This window comes from Macaca thibetana, chromosome 1 (assembly GCF_024542745.1).
Source record: "Macaca thibetana thibetana isolate TM-01 chromosome 1, ASM2454274v1, whole genome shotgun sequence".
In the NCBI taxonomy this organism is placed as follows: Eukaryota; Metazoa; Chordata; class Mammalia; order Primates; family Cercopithecidae; genus Macaca; species Macaca thibetana.
Window position 1 is genome coordinate 45139252 of NC_065578.1, and position 22435 is coordinate 45161686.

The following is a 22435-nucleotide window of genomic DNA, read 5'->3' on the forward strand; positions in this document are numbered from 1 at the left end:
GCTTCAGTGCCCTCCCCAGCCTTGCCACTTCAGTAACTTCCACGTGTTCAGCTATCCTGAAGCTCACTGAACCCTGTCCTCTTGGGTTTTTATGGAAGCTTCATGAAGTCAGTATTTCTTGCCCCAGGTATAGGGTGGGACTCTCATGGGAGAGCCTTAAGACCCACAGTCAGAAAGGTTGGGGAACATTAAAGTGAAAGGAGAGCCAGAGAAGGTCACAGGCCTGCCCCTGAGGCCTAACACAGCCAACATTCTAACAAAAGACTATAACTAGGGCTATGGGATTTGTGAGCCAGAAACCGTAGATTAAAACCAGTATGTATATCGTAACACCACAGGTCACCCCCTAGTTTGTGACCACAGATCTTTTATATCAAAAAATATTTGTATATGCAATCATTAATGGTTAGTCCAGTACGTCATACTGTATGAATGTCTCCCAGGATGAGGCCATTCAGGTTTGCAAGTTTCCTAAATCTTGTCAAGTTCCAAAAGCAGGATTGGCCTTGGTAAACATACAGCTTCATACTTCCATGCATCTGGAATAATTGAGCTTGAGACAGTGTCAACTTTTGTTCTTAGACTCTTTTGGGCTGTTAACATAACATTGAATTTTCCTCAGTTAGTAACGCTAACTCATTTATTCACTTCTTTACTCTCAGTTATGGTTTCTCCTTCTCTCCATTTATACCCAAACCTTTTCACCTTTGAAAGGGACATTAGAATCTCTCTTGTGCGGTTCCAGATTGCAGGCAGCAATACAAGTCTAGGAGTAGGTCCTCCTCAGACCACTCCCATTCAGATAGGGCAAAGTTATATAGGAGCAGAACTTGTGAGCTGTTTTTACCATCAGGCAATATAGCTGCATTCACTGTTAGTCCCACTTTTGCTAAATGGGGTGAAAGCACTACCCACCCCAGTAATGTTCTTAGGAATTTTGCCATTAGGTTTAAAAGCATAGTTACAGTTTTTTCTTAGAAATCGTCCCTGATGTTTTAGAAACTTGTAGTTGCAACCATGGTCCTAGGACCACTGCATCAGGTAGGAGAGAAAAAATAAATTTTTTAAAGGTGATTTGGGGAGGAAAGAAAACTATAGGCTAAACAAAGTGGCTCATACCTGTAATCCCAGAACTTTGGGAGGCCAAGGCAGGAGAATTGCTTGAGTTCAGGAGTTTGAGACCAGCCTGGGCAACATGGCAAAACCTGGCTCTACCAAAAATACAAAAAATTAGCTGGGTATGGTGGCGCTTGCCTGTCGTCCCAGCTACTTGAGAGGCTGAGGTGGGAGGATCTCTTGAGCCCTGAAAGCGGAGGTTGCGGTGAGCTGTGATCATGCCACTGCACTCCAGCCTGGGCAACAGAGCAAGACCCTGTCTCAAAAAAACAAACAGGGCCAGGCACAGTGGCTCACATTTGTAATCCCAGCACTTTGGGAGGCCAAGGCAGGCAGATCACCTGAGGTCAAGAGTTCGAGACCAGCCTGGCCAACATATAGTGAAACCCCCTCTCTACTAAAAATACAAAAAAATTAGCTAGGCGTGGTGGTGCATGCCTGTAGTCCCAGCTACTTGGGAAGCTGAGGCAGGAGACTTGCTTGAACCTGGGAGATGGAGGTTGCAGGGAGCCAAGATGGCTCTGCTGCACTCCAGCCTGGGCGACAGAGTGAGACTCCGTCTCTCAAAAACAAACAAATAAACAAAAACAAAAGCAAAAAAAAGAAAAGAAAAATTATAGTGGTTATACAAGTGCACTCCTCCTTGGTAAGAATTGTGTAGTCATACTAGCATCCTCCCTAACCCCTCTTCCCCAGATCAACCAGAAAAACAGAGAAAAAGTCCCATGTTAAGTGTGAGCACGTACATCCTTATGATCGCCTGTAAACCAGCCCTTCATGCTTTTTATCTCCACCTGTTTTAGACAACTAGCGTTTCAATTGCCCATTCTACTTCTCTGTCAAACTATTACTCTAAGGAGGATATCTCACTCTGTCCATTGTTGGACACTATGGGCTATACAGTGTGTTCCTTGGTCTGAAGAAATGATGGTGGGCCATCCAAATCCATGCAATATCTTGGGTTCTGGTTTTTTTTTTTTTTTTTTTTTTTTTTTATGGTACTCTTGAGTATTTTTATCTTCCATGGGATAAGCAAAGCCCACTCCAGAGTCAATGTCTATTCCCGTCAAGACCTATTTGTAGTTCCCAGGGCTACCAGCATCAGTCTCATTTGCCAGCCATATTCAGGGCCTTCCTACCAGAGAATCTGCCCCATAGCCATCAGCAATCTCTGTCTCTATTGCTGAGAAACAGAACAGTTCTTTCCGGCAATTTGTACCTGAAAGGGTGCAAAAGGATCATGTCTAGATTCAGCTCATCTCTGCACTGCTACGGTGCCCCCATACTCACTTTTTTTCAGGGACTAAGGTAGCCACCTCAAGGGAGCACATGGGATGTCTACTTATCGATCCCTGTCACCTTAATGCATCCCTCAAATCTCCTTAGGGCCATGCTCCATATGAGCATTCTTTTACCAGGCCAGATTTCCATTGTCCTCTCTCCTGAGTGTATAGCCAAGCCATTGGTTATATCGCATGAGGTCGGTAAAGACCCAAACACAGGGGCTTCTACCATTGTTCAATTCTTCCATCAGTCACTGTTAGAAAAATAGAATGCAATTCAGCCCACCAAGCAGATTTGTTTTTACTTTCTTTGATCAGAGGAGCAGTCTTCCAAAGCAGGATGGTTTTCATTTACCTTGGAATTGCCATCCATGAACCAAGCAGCTCTTGGTCAGATTTTTTTTTTTTTTTTTTTTTAAATTAAATTCTATTTAGAGGAAATTTGCTCTGCTGAAGCAATAGAAGTTAGAATTGGCCAAAAATAGGCCGGGCGCGGTGGCTCAAGCCTGTAATCCCAGCACTTTGGGAGGCCGAGATGGGCGGATCACGAGGTCAGGAGATCGAGACCATGCTGGCTAACACGGTGAAACCCCGTCTCTACTAAAAAATACAAAAAATTAGCCGGGTGAGGTGGCGGGCGCCTGTGGTCCCAGCTACTCGGGAGGCTGAGGCGGGAGAATGGCGTGAACCCAGGAGGCGGAGCTTGCAGTGAGCTGAGATCGGGCCACTGCACTCCAGCCTGGGCGACAGAGCGAGACTCCGTCTCAAAAAAAAAAAAAAAAAAAAAAAAAAAAATTGGCCAAAAATGTTTTCTTGTCTTTTCTTTTCTTTCCTTTTTTTTTTTTTTTTTTTAAGATTCAGGGATACATGTGCAGTTTTGCTACATGGATATATAGTGTAATGCTGGGATTTCGGCTTCTCGTGAATGCAGCAGCCAAATAGTGAACGTAATACTCAATAGGTAGTTTTTCTATGCTTGCCACGCCTCCTGTCCCCTTTTGGAGTTCCCAGTGTCTATTGTTTCCATCTTTATGACCACACGTACCCATTGTTTAGCTCTCACTTATAAGTGAGAACACATGGTATTTGATTTTCTGTTTCTGAGTTATTTCATATAGAATAATGGCCTCCAGCAACAGCCATATTGGTACAAAGGACAGGATTTCATTCTATTTATGCCTGTATAGTATTCCATGGTATATATGTACCACATTTTCTTTATGCAATCCACTGTTGATGGGCACCTAGGTTGATTTCATGAATTTGCTATTGTGAATGGTGCTGCGATAAACGTACCAGTGTAGGTGTCTTTTTGATAAAATAATTTTCTTATGCTATGTCATAAGGCCCAAGGGGAAAAAAAAGAGCTTTACAAATAAAAAAAAAATTTTTTTTTATGATTTCTTTTCCCGGTCCAGCACAATGGCTCATGCCTGTAATCCCAGCACTTTGGGAGGCCGAGGCAGATGAATCACGAGGTCAGGAGTTCAAGACCAGCCTGGCCAACATGGTGAAACCCTGTCTCTACTAAAAATACAAAAATTAGCCAGGCGTGGTGGTGTGCACCTGTAGTCCCAGATACTTGGGAGGCTGAGGCAGCAGAATTGCTTGAACCTGGGAGCCAGTGGTTGCAGTGAGCCGAGATCGTGCCACTGCACTCCAGCCTGGGTGGCAGAGCGAGACTCTCTTTCAGAAGAAAAAAGAAAAAAAAAAAGATTTCTTTACTCTTGGGTAGATAGCCAGTAGAGGGATTGCTAGATCAAGTGGTAGTTCTATTTTTAGATCTGTGAGAAATCACTATACTATTTTCTGTAGGAGTTGAACTAATTTATATTCCCACCAACAGTATATAAACATTCCCTTTTCTCTGCATCCTCACCAATCTGTCATTTTCCATTCTGACTGGTATAAGATGGTATCTCATTGTGGTTTAATTTGCATTTCTCTGATGATTAGTGATGTTGGATTTTTTTCCATGATTTTATTGGTCACTTGTCTTCTTTTGTGTCTGTTCATTTCTATTGCCTACTTTTTAGTAGATTTTTTTTTTCTTATGATTTAAGTTCCTTATAGATTCTGGATATTAGTCCTTTGTTGGATGCATAGTTGGCAGATATTTTCTCCCATTCTATGGGTTGTTTTTTTACTCTGTTGATTGTTTCCTTTGCTGTACAGAAGCTCTTTAGTTTAATTAAGTGTCATTTGTCCATTTTCGTTTTGGTCGTATTTGTTTTTGAGGTCTTATTCATAAATTATTTGCCTAGGCCAATGTCCAGAAGAGTTTTTCCTGGGTTTTCTTTTAGGGTTTTTATAGTTTCAGGTCTTAAATTTAAATTTTTAATCCATCATGTGTTAATTTTTATATATGATGAGAGATAGGGGTCCAGTTTCATTCTTCTGCATATGGCTAGCCAATTTTCCCAGCACCATTCATTGAATGGAGTGTCCTTTCCCCATTGATTATTTTGGTCAACTTTGTTGAAGATCAGTTTACTGTAGGTGTATGGATTGACTTCTGGGTTCTCTGTTTTATTTCATTGAGCTGTGTGTCTGTTTTTGTACCAGTACCATGATGTTTTGGTAACTATAGCCTTGTAGCATAATTAGAAGTTGAGTAATGTGATGCTTCCAGCTTTGTTATTTTTGCTTACGATTGCTTTCACTGTGTGGGCTCTTTTTTGGTTCCATATGAATTTTGGAATAGTTTTTTCTGGTTCTGTGAAAAACAACATTGGTAATTTGATTAAAATTGCTTTGGGCAGTATAGTCATTTTCACGATAGTGATTCTTCCTATCCATGATCAAGGAATGTTTTTCCATTTGTTTGTGTTGTCTATAATTTCTTTCATCAGTGTTCTTTAGCTCTCCTTGTAGAGGTTTTTCATCTTGTTGGTTAAATGTATTCCTAAGTATTTTAATTTGGTTGTGGCAACTGTAAATGGGATTGAGTTCTTGATTTGATTCTGAGCTTGAATGTTGGTGTATAGAAATGCAACTGATTTTGTGTATTAGTTTTATATCCTGAAACTTTACTAAAATTGTTTATTGGGTCTAGGAATCATTTGGAGGAATGTTTAGGGTTTTCTAGGTATAGGATTATGTTGTCAGTGAACTGATATAATTTGGCTAACTCTGTTCCTATTTGGATGCTTTTTATTTTTTTCTCTTGCCTAATTTATCTGGCTACCACTTCCAGTACTATGTGGAATAGGAGTAGTGGGAGTGGACATCCTCATGTTGTTTCATTTCTTCGAGGGAATGTTTTCAGTTTTTGCCCATTCGGTATGATGCTGTTGGCTGTGAGTTTATCATATATGGTTGTTACTATTTTGAGGTGTCTTCTTTCAGTGCCTAATTTGTTGAAGGTTTTTAATCATGAAGTGATGTTGGATTTTATCAAATGCTTTTTCTGTGTCTGTTGACATGATCATATGGTTTTTGTTTTTTACCCTGTTTATGTGGTGAATCACATTTATTGATTTGTGCATGCTGAACCATCCTTGTGTCCCACACGTAAGACCACTTGATCATGATCCAGTTATCATCTTGATGTGCTGCTGGGTTCAGTTTACTAGTATTTTGTTGAGGATTTTTACATTCATGTTCATCAGGGATATTGGCCTGTAGTTTTTTTGTTGTGTCCTTGCCAGATTTTGGTATCAGGATGATACTGATTTAGTAGAATGAGTTAGGGAAGAATTCCTCATACTCAATTTTTTTTTTTTTTTTTAATTTTCAGTAAGATTGGTACAGTTCTTTGTACATCTGGTAGAATGTGGCTGTGAATCCTTCTGGTCCTGGCCTTTTTTTTTTTTTTTTTTTTTTTTGATTCATAGATTTTTTATTACTGATTCAGTTTTATAGCTCATTATTGGTCTGTTCAGGATTTCCGTTTCTTCCTGGTTTATTCTTAGGAGTTTGTGTGTTTCGAGGAATTTATTCATTTCTTCTAGGTTTCTCTGGTTTATGCTCATAGAGATGTTATAGTAGTCTCTGAGAAGCTTTTGTGTTTCTGTGATATCAGTTGTAATGCCACTTTTGTCATTTCTGATTGTGCTTATTTAAATCTTCTCTTTTCTTGGTTAATGTATCCAGCAGTTTAACAGTTTTGTTTATCCTTTGAAATAACCCACTTTTTGTTTTGTTGCTCCTTTTGTCATATTTTTGGTCTCAATATCATTTAGTTCTGCCATGATCTTTCTTATTTCCTTTCTTTTGCTAGATTTGGGTTTGGCTTGTTTTTGGTTCTCTAGTTCCTTTAGCTATGATGTTAGGTTGTTAATTTCAGATCTTTCTTTTTGATGTTAGGCATTTAGTGCTACAAATTTTTGTCTTTTTTCTTTTTGGAGACAAGAGTCTCACTCTGTTACCCAGGCTGGATGCACTGATGTGATCTCAGCTTACTGCAACCTCTGCCTCCCAGGTTCAAGCGATTCTCCTGCCTCAGCTTCTTGAGTAGCTGAGATTACAGACACGCACTGCCACGCCTGGCTAATTTTTGTATTTTAAGTAGAGACAGGGTTGCATCATGTTGCCCAGGCTGGTCTCAAACTCCTGAGCTCAGGTGATCCACCCACTTTTGCCTCCCAAAGTGCTGGGGTTACAGGTATGAGCCACTGTGCCTGGCCTAAACTTTAGTCTTAACACTGCTTTTGTTGCATTCTAGAGGTTTTGGTGTGTTGTGTCTCTATTTTCATTTATTTCAAAAATTTTTTTTTTGATTTCTGCCTTAATCTCATTGTTTAAAGTCATTCAGGAGCAAATTGTTTAGTTTCCATGTACTTGTGTGATTTTGAGAGTTCCTGTTGGTATTGGTTTCTAATTTTATTCCATGAGGCCTGAGAAGATGGTTGATATGATTTTGGTTTTTGAAAAATTTATTGAGACTAGCTTTATGACCGAGCATGTAGTCAGTTTTAGAGAATGTTCTGTGTGCAGGTTAGAATGAGTTTAGAAGTGGATTCTTCCTGAATCAAGTCTCCATATGAGAACATAGCCCAGGTGACACCTTGCTTGCAGCTTTAAGAGACCGTAAGCAAGGACCCAGCTAAGCTGTGCTTGAATTCCTGAATCAGAAACTGTGAGATAATAAATGTGTATTGTTTTAAGTGGCTAAGTTTTTGCTAATTTGTTAAGCAATAGAAAACTAATACATTGTGAAAGCCCACTTTTCCCATTTTCTTGCTTACTTACTTGCTTATTTATTTGTTTAGACAGGGTCTCAGTTGGCTAAGCTGGAGTGCAGTGGCACTATCATAGCTCACTGCAATCTTAAACTCCTGGTCTCAAGTGATCCTCCCACCTCAGCCTCCCTAGTAGCTGGGACTATAGGTGTGTGCCACCACAACCAGCTAATTTTTATTTTATTTTTTTTTTGAGACAAAGTCTTGCTCTTGTCCCGTAGGCTGGAGTGTGAGGGTGAGATCTCAGCTCACTGCAACCTCTGCCTCCCGGGTTCAAGCGATTCTCCTGCCTCAGCCCCCTGAGTAGCTGGGATTACAGGCGCCTGCCACCATGCCCGGTTAATTTTTGTATTTTTAGTAGAAATGTGGTTTTACTATGTTGGCCAGGCTGGTCTAGAGCTCCTGACTTTAGGTGATCCACCTGCCTCGGCCTCCCAGAGTGCTGGGATTACAGGCATAAGCCACCGTACCCGGCCTTAAATTTTTTTTTAGGCAGGGTCTGGCTATGTTGCCCAAGCTGGGGTGCGTTGGTGCAATCACAGCTCACTGCAGTCTTGAACTGGGCTCAAGCAGTACTCCTACCTCAGTCCCCCAAGTAGCTGGGACTATAGACACATGCCACCACACCCAGCTAATTTTTGTATTTTTTGTAGAGATGGGATTTTGCCATATTACCCAGGCTGGTCTCAAACTCCTGAGTTCAAGTGATCCACCTTCCTTGGCCTCCCAGAGTGCTAGGTTACAGGCATGAGCCACTGTGCCCAACCCAGACTGTCATTTTCTTGCTTTTAGTTTTTGTGTATTTTATTGCAGTGTGACTATTTTTTGAGAAAGAGGCCTTGCTCTGTTACCCAGGCTGGAGTGTAGTGGTATGATCATGGCTCACTGCAACCTCAACCTCCCGGGTTCAGGTGATTCCCCCACCTCAGACTCTCGAGTAGCTGGGACCACAGGGACATGCCATCATGCCTGGCTAATTTTTTAAAAACTTTTTTATAAATATGGGATCTCCCTACGTTGCTTATCTTGGTCTCAAACTCCTGAGCTCAAGTGATCCTCCTGCCTCGGCCTCCCAAAGTGCTGGGATTGTAGGCGTGAGCCAACACACCTCGTCACAAAGTTACTTTTGTTGTAGTATCTGGTACATGAAAACTCTTTTGACTAAAATATGTTTAATCTTTTTTTTTTTCTTTTCTTTTTTATTTTTTTGAGGCATGGTCTTGCTCTGTTGCCCAGGCCGGAATGCAGTGGCGCCATCTCGGCTCACTGCAAGCTCCGCCTCCCACGTTCAAGTGTTCAGGTGATTCCCTTGCCTCAGTATCCCGAGTAGCTGGGACTACAGGCATGCACCGCCATACCTGGCTAATTTTTTTGTATTTTTAGTAGAAACTGGGTTTCACCGTGTTTGTCAGGCTGATCTCGAACTCCTGACCTCAAATGATCTGCCCGCCTTGGTCTCCCAAAGGCTGAGATTACAGGCATGTTTAATCTTTTAAAAAAATGAAAGAGCTGGCCTGGCGTGGTGGCTCATGCCTGTAATCCCAGCACTTTGGGAGACCGAGGAGGGCGGATCACGAGGTCAGGAGATCGAGAGCATCCTGAATAGGGTGAAACCCCGTCTCTCCTAAAAATACAAAAAATTAGCTGGGTGTGGTGGCTGGCGCCTATAGTCCCAGCTACTTGGGAGGCTGAGGCAGGAGAATGGCATGAACCTGGGAGGCAGAGCTTGCAAGCAGTGAGCCGAGATTGCGCCACTGCACTCCAGCCTGGGCGACAGAGCACGACCCTGTCTCAAAAAAAAAAAAAAAAAAGAGCCAAACTTAGATTTCAGATACTACCCCAACCCCCATCAAATGGTAACTGGTAAGTGTATGTTTAAGTTTGTAAAAAATTGCCACATAATTTTCCAAAATGTTTATACTGTTGTACTTTCCTACTAGGGATGTCGAGGGTTCCAGTTGGCCCATTTCCACATCAAAACTTGTTATGGTCAGAGCCATTTTATTGAGTGTACACTGGTATATCATTGTGGTTTTGACTTACATTTCCCAGATGACTAATGATATTGAATATGTTTTTCATGTCCTTATTTGCCATTCGTGAATCTTTTGTGAAATGTGTTCAGATATTTTGCTTATTTTGAAAAAAGAATAAAAAAATTATTGAGTTGTACAAGTTGTTTATATATTTCAGATGCAGACATATCGTCAGATATATGTAGTCATGCAATACTCTGCAATGTTTTGATCAACAACAGACTGCATAGACACTGGTGGTCCCATAACATTATAAAGGAGCTGAAAAATTCCTGTCACCTAGTGACATCTTGATGATCCTGACCCTGTGTACACCTAGGCTAAAGTGTGTGTTTTCGTCTTTATTTTGGACAACAACGTTTAAAAAGAAATAATAAATTTAAAATTTAAAAATAAAAAACAGCTTATAGACTACAGATATAGAGGACAAAAATATTTTTGTACAGCAGTACAATATTTTTTTAAGAGTAAAGTTAAAAATTAAAGAGTTTAAGGTAAAAATGTTACAGTAAGCTAAGATTAATTTATTGTTAAAGAAAACAAATAATGTAGCCTAAGTGTACAATGCTTGATGTTATTGTTATATAATGTTATAAATATTATTGTTATTATATAATTATATGATTATACGTTATTTTATATGATATTATCATTATATAATATATAATTATATAAATATAGTTATATAATTGTATTATATAATTATATACTTATTATATGTTTATATAATGTTATTGTGCAGTGTTAAATAGTGTAGCCTAAGTGTACAATGTTTCTATAAAATCTACAGTAGTAGACAGTAATGTCCTAGACCTTTACATTTACTCACCACTTACTTACCCAGAGCAAGTTCTAGTCATGCAAACCCCACTCATGGTAAGTGGCCTATACAAGTGTACCATTTCTATCTTTTACATGTATTTTTACTGTACCTTTTTTATGTTTAAATGCACAAATGCTTACCATTGTGTTACAGTTGCTTACAGTATTCAATGCAGTAACATGCTATACAGGTTTGCAGCCTGGAAGCAATCTATAGGCTGTACAATACTGTATAGCCTATGTGTGTGGTAGGCTGTACCATCTAGGTTCATATAAGTATACTCCATGATGTTCACATAATGATGAAATCACCTAACAATGCATTTCCCAGAAGGTATCTCTGTTGTTAAGCGATGCATGACTGTATATATTGTGACTTATTTTTCTCCAGCTTGCCTTTTCCTTTTTGGAAGGATGTCTTTCAAAGAGCAGAAGGTCTTAATTTTGATGTTCTTTACTTTGTGAGTTTTTTTAGTTAGTACTCACTCATATTCTGTCTAAGAAATCTGTGCCCATCCCAAGATCATGAAGATTTTCTCCAATGTTTTCTTCTAGAAGTTTGTAATTTTAGCCTTTCTGTTTGAATCTTAACTCCTTTTGAATTAATTTCTTTAAAGTCTTAAAAATTGTGGCAAGGTACGTATAACAGAATTTGCCATTTTAACTTTTTTTTTTTTTTTTGAGACAGAGTCTTGCTGTCATCACCCAGGCTGGAGTGCAGTGGCACGATCTCGGCTTACTGCAGCCTCTGCTTCCCGAGTTCAAGCGATTTTCGTGCCTCAGCCTCCACCCTTTTAACCATTTTTAAGTATACAATGTAATGACATCAAGTATACTCACAGTGTCATGCAACTGTTGTCACCATCTATTTCTAAAACTTTTCCATGGTCCCAGGTAGAAACTCTGTGCCCATTAAGCAATAACATCCTTCTTCCCTTCTCCCAGGCCTTGGCAGTCTCTGTTCTACTTTCTTTCTCTATGCATTTGCCTCTTCTAAACGCTTCATATCAATGGAATTATATAGTATTGTTCATTTGTGTCTGGCTTATATCACTTAGCATAATGCACATCTATATTAAAGTCAGTTTTGGTAAGTTATTTTTTGAACTTTTTGTCTATTTTAAATAGGTTATAGAATTTATTGGCATAAATTGTTCTGCTATTCTCTTATTATTCTTTTACTGTCTTTAGATTGGTTGTGATAACTCATCTTTTATTCCTGATATTGATGACTTATGTTTTCTTTCCTTCTTAATGTCTGTTACTAGGGTTTTATTAATATTTTCAAAGAACCAATTTTTGGTTTCTTTTTTTTTCTATTTTCTGTTACTAATTTCTGCTTTCTTTATTATATTTTGAATTTAATTTACTGTTTTAAGTTTTTTTTAAATTGTTTTTTATTATACTTTAAGTTCTGGGATACATGTGCAGAACATGCAGGTTTGTTACATAGGTGTACACATGCCATGATGATTTGCTGCACCCATCAACCCATAATCTACATTAGGTATTTCTCCTAATGCTATCCCTCCCTGGACTTTTTAACGTTTTTAATGCAGAGGTATGGATTAGTGATTTCAGGTCTTCCTTTTTGGATATGAGCATTTAAAGCAATATATGTGCCTCTAAGCACTTATTTAACTGTATTCTATAATTTGGTGTGTATGTCTTTATTATAGTGTAATTCAAAATATTTTCTAATTTTCTTTGTCATTTCATCTTTGACCAATAGACTATTTAGAAATATGTGGTTTCGTTTCCAAATATTGGAGGATTTTATGTCTTATTGTAGTTGATTTCTAATTTAATTCTGTTGTGGTTAGGCAGCATAATTTATGGAATTTCAATAGTCTGAAATTTCTTGAGACTTTTTTTTGTGGCCTAGCATGTGGTCTTTCTTGATGAATGTGCAGTGTCTGCTCAAGCTTCCCTGAACTCTACCCCGTGCTGCCTCAGCTTAGTGGAACTACTGTGCTCTGCTTGAACACTAGCTGTCTATGCCATTGTAAGAAAATTGCTGCTAGGCAACTGAGGAGGGAGCAGCCTGACTTTTGAGTTTCCCTTCTTTCTGGGTTTTCATTCTTACATTACATGTTTCCTGGTGCCTGAAAACTATTACATCGTATATTTTGTCTGTTCTTAAGTGATTTGTAGTAGAATGGCTAGTTCTGTTTCAGTAATGTCATAGTTACAGGTGGAAGTTTGCCAGTCTTTAGGTCCCTGCCTAAAATCGAAAGTTTTTTTCCTTAATTCTCACTGACGATGAAGTCTGTACTTTTTACATCATATGTAAAGCTACGAAATTCTCATTTATTTCTACTTTCTCGTTTTCTTATTTAGGTAACTCGACAGTATATAAAGTTTGTTGTTTAACATGACTTTTGTCCCTGTTATAATCTATAGAAATGAATAATATTTACTTAAAAAAAGTTAGGTATCTTTTTCTCACTTTGTTACCAGTTAAATAAATAGTTTCATTTAAGGCTTTATCATAGCCAGTGCCTGTTCGTTTTATCATTTTAAAAATCTATCTTATATGTGCAGCCGTTTTAGCATTACTTTTCAGAATCATTTATGTTAAACCTGTAAGTTTTCCATTGTTTTCTGTGGCTTTTTAAACCATCGGGGGAGAGGGGAATCTGGCTAAATATTGTATAGATAATATTACTCTCTTAAGAACAATCACATCATCATTCTATATTGCTATTTATTTGTCTTTTTTTTTTTTTTTCCTTCTTTTTGGAGATAGCGTCTGTCACCAGGCTGGAGTGCAGTGGCGCAATCATCAATTCACTGCATCCTCCCCCTCCTGGGTTCAAGCGATTCTTCTACCTCAGCCTGCCAAGTAGCTAGGACTACAGGCGTGTGCCACTACACCCAGCTAATTTTTGTATTTTTAATAGAGATGGGGGTTCACCATGTTGGCCAGGATGGTCTCGATCTCTTGACCGCGTGATCTGCCCACCTTGGCCTCCCGGAGTGCTGGGATTACAGGCATGAGCTACCCCACCCAGCCCTTTCTTTTCTTTTTTGAAGACAGTCTCACTCTGTTGCCCAGGCTGGAGTGCAGTGGTACCATCTCGGCTCCCTGCAACCTCTGCCTCCTGGGTTCAAGCAATTCTCCTGCCTCAGCCTCCCAAGTAGCTGGGATTACAGGTGCACACCACAATGCCCTGCTAATTTTTGTATTTTTAGTAGAGACAGGGTTTCACCATGTTAGCCAGGCTGGTCTCGAATTCCTGGGCTCAAGAGATCTGCCTGCCTCAGCCTCCCAAAGTGCTGGGATTACAGGCATGAGCCACCGTGCCTGGCTACTTGGCTTTTTTGAATACTCTGGTTTATTTTCTGTTTTCAGTCTTCAGTGGTAGTAATTGTGTACGTACTTTTTGTGTGCAGTTTTTTCCCCCAAATTTAAGCAGACTAGCTTATTTGTAGATTTTCTTTTTTTCCTCCTCTAAGCTCCACTTTCTTATTTTTCTGTGTATGTTGGGATCACAACTTGTACTCATTTTCAGTGATCCGTAGGATTTAAAAATAAGACATCATTATATTCGCAGAGTACAAAGTTTGAATATATTCTCATCAAAAATATAAAGTGTAAAAAATGGAAATTTTTTATTATTTTAAGTTGTTTCTCTTTTAAATATTCAAAATTAAATAAGCTGAATTAAAATTTTTTGTAAGTACATATTTTTATAAAAATAAATTGTAATTCTGACATTAATTGTTCAACCATTAATCAGTGTAATAAATTGGTTCCTTGCCTTATATGTGTCATTTCTAGACCTGCATATAAATACATTTACTAGTAATATGAATTCCTTAATTCTGCAAAATGTTCCTCAGTTGCTGTGTGATACTGCTAGGAATGTTGAGCTAACTTGTGAGTACCTTCAGAACCGTGAATTGAAACAGGAAGAAATCAAATAAATGGATGTTTGACTCTGTTAGGAGACAATACCTTCTTAGGAAAGGTATCTATGATATTCATGTTATTTGACAGGAAGGATATAACAGTTAATTTGTCTTGTCTTTTATTTCTGACACCCTGTGCTGCTCAGATATTCCATAATCTCAGGCAGAGTTCTCTTGAAGTTTGCGGTTTCACAACCCATAAATGGCATTCTGACATAGTTGCCTCTTTTTTAAAGGACATGGGAAGAAATATGTGGACAGAAGTTTTCCTGTGGTCTGAACTGTACAATTTACAAGAATGGATTTTTAGGGTTCCGCTTTGCCAGTGCAGAATCTTGTGACAGAGGAAACCCCATTTCTTTAATGAATTTGTTTTTTGTGTTTGTGTTATTTTGCAGGATCTCTAAAGTAAGAAGCCCATAGCAGAGGCCTTTCTTCCCTGGCTCTACAGTTAATAAATAAATGTATGAATAAATAAGAGAAGGCAGATGTTTCTTTTGCCATACTGCAAATTGTTGAGCCCTGTCACCAGTCCCAGGGAAATGTTAGGCCTTCCTAGTCCTGGCAAAGCCACAGGAATATTGGTACAAATGGATTCTAATGCCACTAAAGAAAGTCCTCTGTGTGGGGATGTGTTACCTGGAGGTAAAAGTAATATCTTCTTTGGTCAAATAAAGGATGTAAAATATGGCTTTCATTTTCTAAAAATCAAACAAATATTTTCTCACTTTAGCATTATTTAAGGAGCTCCATGCTGTCTCTCCTCCACCCAAGGAGTACTACTCTGCAATAGTACTGCTCTTCAGAGCAGGCTAGAAAGAAATCCATTTGCTACTGTTGTCAGAATTTTCTACTGAAAGGTAAAGCACAGTGATTTATAGCATTGGAAACTAGAGTTAGACTGCTTCAGTTTACCAACATGGCTGAAGACAGGAACATTTCTGGCTAGTATAATTCATATATAGGTAACCAGGCACCAACATATTGAGGAAATGCTACTTTCCTACTTACCACTGGTATGATCTTAACCTCTCTGTCTTTAAAAAATAATACTAATTTAAAAAATAATAATAATGGAATAATAGTACATATATCATATGGCTATGATGAATACTACATGAGTATTAATGTGTAAAATGCTTAGAATAGAACCTAATAAATAGTTAAGCACTTAATAAATGTTGGTTGCTGTTATGTCATTATTATTATTGTTATTATTATTATTATTATTATCATGTAGCCTGGTCTTGGGTATTAGAGAATTGCAGAATATTGAGTAGAAACTTAGGGTTCAGCCATAACTGCAAGCCTTAGCTGGGGACGGGAGGACAGATCAAGGTTGGGGCTTTTGGCAACTGACCCTGATATTATCATAAGGCTTTCCAAAGTGGGAGCCGGTACTTGTTGAGAGCTGCTAGATTTCTGAGGTGTTCTAGTTATCTTTAGGACCTGCTACTGAACTGGGGATTCTGAAAAAAGAGGGTGCTGAGAGGGCTGAATAATTGGACTAATACATGGAGAGGAAAAGTGAGGGCCTGTAGCTACTAGGTGGGTGAGTTTGCTTGGGTAATTAGAACAGTGGCTTTCAGACTTTTTAGACTTGACCTCAATAACAAATAGAGTTTACATTATGACCCATCACATATGTTTGCATTTGTATATTTGTATGTATTTCAGTAATGGATGTCATAAACACACATTTCACAACAGTGCTTACCCTACGGTATGCGAAGGACTCTGATATTTTCTTTTCTATTCTATTTCATTTGTATATGTACTTTTTGTGTGCAGGTAGTTTCCCTTTTTGGAAAATGTTGATCCTGACTTCCTAAATTGATATAATGTCTTACTAAAGAGGCGTGACCCGCATTTGAAAAAGCACTGGTTTGCCTATGAATTAGTCCTTTGAACATTACCCTAGAAAAAAACAGTTTGACACACTTTGTCATCTAGGTGAATGAGAGAAGCCCATCAGAGTTGGCAGAGCCTCTGAAGCTGGGGACAAGACTTGCTTCTCTTTGGCTCTCTTAGCTGCCAGGGTTTAGCTCCACAGTTTACTTGATCACTTGGTTTTCTTGGGTCTAGGTTCTTTTTCTCAGATGACTTCCTATTTGTTGAGACTGATCTCTTCCTTTAGACTGGGAGATTGCTCCAAGAGGGCAAGAATTACAGTAATAGCTAACACTTCTATAGTGCTTTCTCTGTGCTAGGCACTTTGCTGTTTACGTATATTAATCCTCACCGGAGCCTATATGTTAGGTACCTTAATGATCTTCATTTTACAGGTGGGGAAACCAAAGCATACAGAAATATGCTTAGCTTACCCTTCAATAGAGGTCTTCTGCAACTTACCTTAAATATTAATGGATGAAATTAAGTTAGTTTCTGGGCTTATTAACTTTCCTTATGGCTTTTCTTACCACAAGTATATTCAAATGATTAGAGAGTAATAGAAATTGAATAAAAAATGGCACTGAACTTTGTCTGAAGGAATACAGTTTAGTTAAATCGGTCAGATTCAGCATTTGAATAATGACTGCTTTGAGCCCAAACATTAAAGCCCTGTAGTCTTCCTTCAGGCTTGGGTTTGAGAATGAATAATGTTGCAGAAACACCCACATAGTCTTAGCTCATTATTTTACCAGTTTGAGATCCTTGATCTTTCTTCCAGTCCCTTGCCCACTGCAACAGCTGTTTAGCTTGGCCCATGCCTTCTGGGTTAATAGTATTTCTGACACAGTGTGAGTTTTCAAGTTGCTATGTATAATTTCTGCCAGAGTCTTGACTGCTGCCAGGCCTCAGGGTTGGAGGTTGCAACTGATTTGTGGGGGAGGGTGCTTGTCACTGACGCAGGAACAAGGTGCTTTCTGTAGCTCTGATTTGTTGCTGGCTGAGTGTGAATGATGTCAGGCAGATCAGAGGACAGCTGATTCATTTGGGATCTGGAACTTGCCACTGTCCCACCGCTGCCTCCTGGGCTCTTAGGTCTTTTGTGAGGGGAGGGGAGGGGTGTTCTGAAGATCATGTTTTTGGAGAAAAGTACTTTAATTTTTGCCGTAAGTTTGGGAAGCTTTTATAATTTCCTTTGGCTGACAGAACTGCTTGTGTGAGAGAACTTCCTACCAAGACTCCAGTGTGAGGGCAAAACTTGAGTAGCCAGGAGAATGATGAAACGGAGGCGAGAGAGACTGGGAGCACCATGTCTGCGGATTCAGTAAGGAGGCTGGGGTCTCTATGGAAACTGGCAGATGTCAGGGAAAAAAACTAATGCCAACTAACACAGCTTCGTTTATTTGGATGAAGACTGTTTTGGAGATGCCTGTCAGGAAGAGGGCTGAGCTGGCTTGATTAATTCAAGGTCAAAACAGTGGTCCTTGGCAGGGGCATATGAGGTTTCCAATTCCAGAAACTGAGTTAGATGTCATTTTAGGGGTTCCTGAATACTTGGGGAACTGAGTAAAAAAATGAAGACAATTATTTTCTTGCCTTGAAAGCAAATGTTTATTTAAAGTTAGTGTCGAAGCTGCAAATACAAGCCCCATGAATGTGAGAAACCAATGGAAACAAAAAGTACCTCCTCCTTTGACTAGAGAGGGTATTTCTGCCCATGGCCTGTCAGCTCAGGACCTCAGATCTGCCCTTGAAGATTCAAGCATGGGTCCTTTAGGGTGTGACCTGAATTTTATTTCTATATTGGCCAATATAGAAATAAACTTTATTAGGTGAGAATGTCAAAGCTGGGAGTGGAAGAAGGCTTCCTCTTCAGGGTGACTTTTCCAAGAGCACCTCAGGCTTATTTAATGAAGAAGTGCCAAGTGAATTCATCAGTAAATTAGAGAACCAGTGAAAGAAGAGACCTAGAATCCATTTCACCTCAATTATCTGTCTTGAACTGCCTTTGTTTAACTCATCGGGTGAAGGGAGTGTGCTTCAGATTTTCTTCCTGAGTCAAACTGCTTGCCCCAAGACAGACAGGCTTCTTTAGTGGGCTTCTTTTGTGATGTTGCCCTTCAGTGTCCATGGATGCTTATTGATTCAATTAATGATTCTATTAGACCTTGAGAAACAGGATGTGTCTGAAGTGTATAGTTGGAGTATTGACACACTTCAAAAAAAAAAAACCTTTTATTCCCATAGTGACACAAAAGTAAAAGACCATTTAAAAACAGACTTCATCAACTAATGTGTTATTTAAAGTAAAGGTCACTTGTTAACAAAATTAAAATTTTTTAAATGGAGTTTGTAGTTTAAGAAAACTTAAATGGTCAAAAATCATGGTTCTGTTTTTGCTTTTGAGAGTGTCTTACTTTATGGCCCTGGCGGGAGTGCAGTGGTGCTGTCACAGCTCACTAAACCTTGACCTCCTGGGCCCAAGGGATCCTTCCACCTCAGCAGCTGGGACTACAGGCATGCACCACCAAGCCTGGCTAATTTTTAAATTTTTTTTATAGAAATAAGGTCTCTCTATGTTGCTCAGGCTAGTCTAGAACTCCTGAGCTCAAGTGATCCTCTTGCCTCAGCCTCTTAAAAGTGCTGAGATTACCATACCTGGCAAATCATGCTTTTCAAATGTTGGTACACTGCTGTTGGTAATCATTGAATCTGTTTTATTGACTTTGAGTTAGAAAAATACCCCCTGAGGAGCCAATAAGTAGTTTGTATATCACCTTTTCCTTTTTCAAACAATCTTTTTTAGACTCTAGACACATTGTATAACCAGTTTGCAGGGTAGTAATTAGGGGCAAAAAGAAAATAAAATTTGCCGGCCTGGCGTGGTGGATCATGCCTGTAATCCCAGCACTTTGGGAGGCCGAGACGGGCTGATCACGAGGTCAGGAGATCGAGACCATCCTGGCTAACATGGTGAAACCCTGTCTGTACTAAAAATACAAAAAATTAGCTGGGCGTGGTGGTGGGCGCCTGTAGTCCCAGCTACTCGGGAGGCTGAGGCAGGAGAATGACATGAACCCGGGAGGAGGAGCTTGCACTGAGCCGAGATTACGCCACTGTACTCCCGCCTGGGCAACAGAGTGAGACTCTGTCTCAAAAAAAAAGAATGAAATTTGGCTTTCATAGATTTTTATAATTTCAATTACATATTGAACAAAATGGCTAAACTTCATTTTATGTGATAAGACTTAAGGCTTCAAAATTTTGTATAAGCATATTATTCAGGTTAACAAGTAAGTACTGTCTAATGTTCTAATTGGTTCTAACTTATATATGAAGGAGCTTAACTTTGAAATAGTTCTTTGGAAGAGTGAAAATTCTTTTTGAAAAGGAGAAATTAACTTAAAATTAACATTTTTACTTCTTTTAACTTTAAAAAAAATGTTGAGTTTGTAGAAATATGGGCATAACTGTAATTTTAAATAGCTGTTTGCCCTCCTATATTCTATCCTGTTATGACCCCATATTGTGTATCCACCTGAGAAGTAAATTGAAGACCACTAGAGTGATAACGACTAGGAAAGTGAAGATTTCCTTTGAATGTCACTGTATCCATATTATAAACAGTCAGAAATAACAGTACAAGAAACTAATAATGTTATCATTTTGAAGTAGATCAGGTACTTATGTGATACTTAAGTAATTTTTTTACCTTGGAAATTAAATATGGTGTGTTTATAGAAAGCCATGCCACTAAGGTAGCAAATTAAATATTATGAATATTATTTTTGTTATTTTTATCATGTGTAATTTCTACTAATGGTAGCAAATTAGAAATCTGTATTTATCACCTGTTTTCAATCTAATGATCTTATTTAATAATCTTCAATGGGACTTAACATGTCAAAATGGCTAGATTGTTTTTATGGGAAAAAATAACCTGGGAATCTAAAATTTAAGTGGAAGCAAAATACATAGTTAACTGACATTATCTGATACATTCATTAGAGAAAAGTTAGCTAAACAAATTAGTATTATTGTAGATATAATCAATAATTTATAAACTATTCAGAATGTTTTGCTCTTAGGGACATACACATTTTTCTAGGAAGTTTTAGTCATTGAACATTAAATATTAACTGTTGCCTGCTAATTGATGAGTTGTAGTAAATTTGCAATGTTTGGTTTGCCCAGAAACCAATTCTAAATTGGCTGGGTGCGGTGGCTTACATCTGTAATCCCAGCACTTTTGGGAGGCTTAGGTGGGTGGATCACTCGAGGTCAGGAGTTTGAGACCAGACTGACCAACATGATGAAACTCTGTTTGTACTAAAAATACAAAATCAGCTGGGTGTGGTGGTGCATGTCTGTAATCCCAGCTACTTGGGAGGCTGAGGCAGGAGAATCACTTGAACCCAGGAGGTGGAGATTGCAGTGAGCCAAGATTGTGCCATTGCACTCCAGCCTGGGCAACAAGAGCAAAACTCCGTCTCAAAAAATAAAAATAAAAATAAATAAATAACAAATATGTTGAGTAGCCAAATCTTAAATGTTGTATTTTAATTTTATGGATTAAGTTTTTGTCTCTGTTGTCATCCTGTACCAACATTGGTACTAAAGTATGATATTGGAGAATGATTTTTGACCACTTACTTTTCTTGAACTTTTTGCCTAAACCAAGCCACTTTGAATATGTTTCTTTTTGGTTGAAAAGTTAATCACTGACCTTGTTTTTTTCCTGTTGTGGTACCTTGTCAGAATCTCTACCCTTTGCCGAGGAGCTGAAGTAAACCAGCACATGTTTTCACCCACATCTGCTCCAGCCCTCTTCCTCACTAAAGTCCCATTTAGTGCTGATTGTGCTTTGGCTACTTCTCCTCTTGCCTTTTTCCTGAACCCACGAGCCCACAGCAGTCCTGGCACTCCTTATTCCAGCCGCCCACTGCCGTGGAGGTAAGGAAACTTGTTGTGAATCTGGGCCTTGGCAATTGCTTCTGGCCAAATGGTAAAACCCATACCTTACTCCTTAATGGGGAGAAATGGAGTAAGAGTCTTGGTTCTGTCACAGAGAAGAGTGAAATAAATATCACAGATTTCTGTTGTATTGAAAATGTCAGGAGAAAGGAGGGTAGGTTATCAGTACTTGGATTTTTGAGGCTGTTATAAATTGTGTGCCCATCCTGACCATTGGACAACCTTGTGAACTATGACCTGTGACCACCCCATAATGGCGTGGCAGAGTGCTAGAACTCTTTGGAGGTTCAAAAGTTCAAACCTCACATTTTACACGACGGGAAAATTTGTGTCCACAAGTTAAATGGTTTGTTCAGGTTGAGGAAAATAGACCTTCTCCCCTTTTTTTCTGCGTTCCTTTTCTTATATTCAACATTATTTGATTATGTGCTATCTGCTAGGACACTGTTTTAGGCATGGGAAATAAAGCAGTGAACATAAAGCAATAAAATCCCTGTCCTCAGGGAGCTTAGATTCTAGTGGAGAAAGACAAGTTAATGAGTAAATATATAACATAATGGATAGACATGGTGCTTCTGAGAAAAATAAAGTAGGATAAGAGAATGTAGAGGCCAGGGCTTGACATTTTATGTAAGGTGGTCAGGGAGGTCCTCAGTGATAAGTTGACATATGAGAAAAGACCTGAAGGAAGTCATGGAGCCTGAATGGAGATATCTGGAAGAAAAGTGTTCCAGGCAGAGGCAACATGAAGTGCCAGGGGCCTAATCTAGGAGCTTGCTCCATGTATTCTTTGTGCAACAGAGTCCAGTGATGCTGGTACAGAATAAGTTGGGTGGTGAGTGTTGGGAAGTGAGGCCTGAAGTATAGTGGGCAGCCAGATTAAACAATTTTGAGGCTTTTTAAGATGGAGTTTCGCTCTTGTTGCCCAGGCTGGAGTGCAATGGCACGATCTCGGTTCACTGCAAACTCTACCTCCCAGATTTAAGTGATTCTTCTGCCTCAGCCTCTGGAGTAGCTGGGATTACAGGTGGCTGCCCCCACGCCCAGCTAATGTTTGTATTTTTAGTAGAGACAGGTTTCACCACGTTGACCAGGCTGGTCTCAAACTCCTGACCTCAAGTGATCCACCCACCTCGGCCTCCCAAAGCGCTGGGATTACAGGTGGAAGCCACCAGGACTTTTGTTTTTATGCTGGGTAAGATGAGTAGCCACTGGA

General features: G+C 39.2%; 1 protein-coding gene across 11 annotated transcripts in view; it reads left to right on the forward strand.

The window, feature by feature from the left end:
* MAST2 (microtubule associated serine/threonine kinase 2) overlaps positions 1 to 22435 on the forward strand; it is a 256248-nt gene that overhangs the window by 122661 nt on the left and 111152 nt on the right. For 2 of the 11 annotated variants that reach the window (XM_050801534.1, XM_050801545.1), the window contains exons 1-2: positions 15613 to 17569; positions 21004 to 21198. The exons of 7 other annotated variants lie outside the window; for them this stretch is intronic. In XM_050801534.1, the coding sequence (XP_050657491.1) occupies positions 17520 to 17569; positions 21004 to 21198 (245 nt within the window). In that variant the 5' untranslated portion in view covers positions 15613 to 17519. Of the gene's footprint in view, positions 1 to 15608; positions 17570 to 21003; positions 21199 to 22435 lie in introns of those variants that run through there. 2 more of the 11 variants (XM_050801526.1, XM_050801554.1) reach the window with 2 other exon arrangements.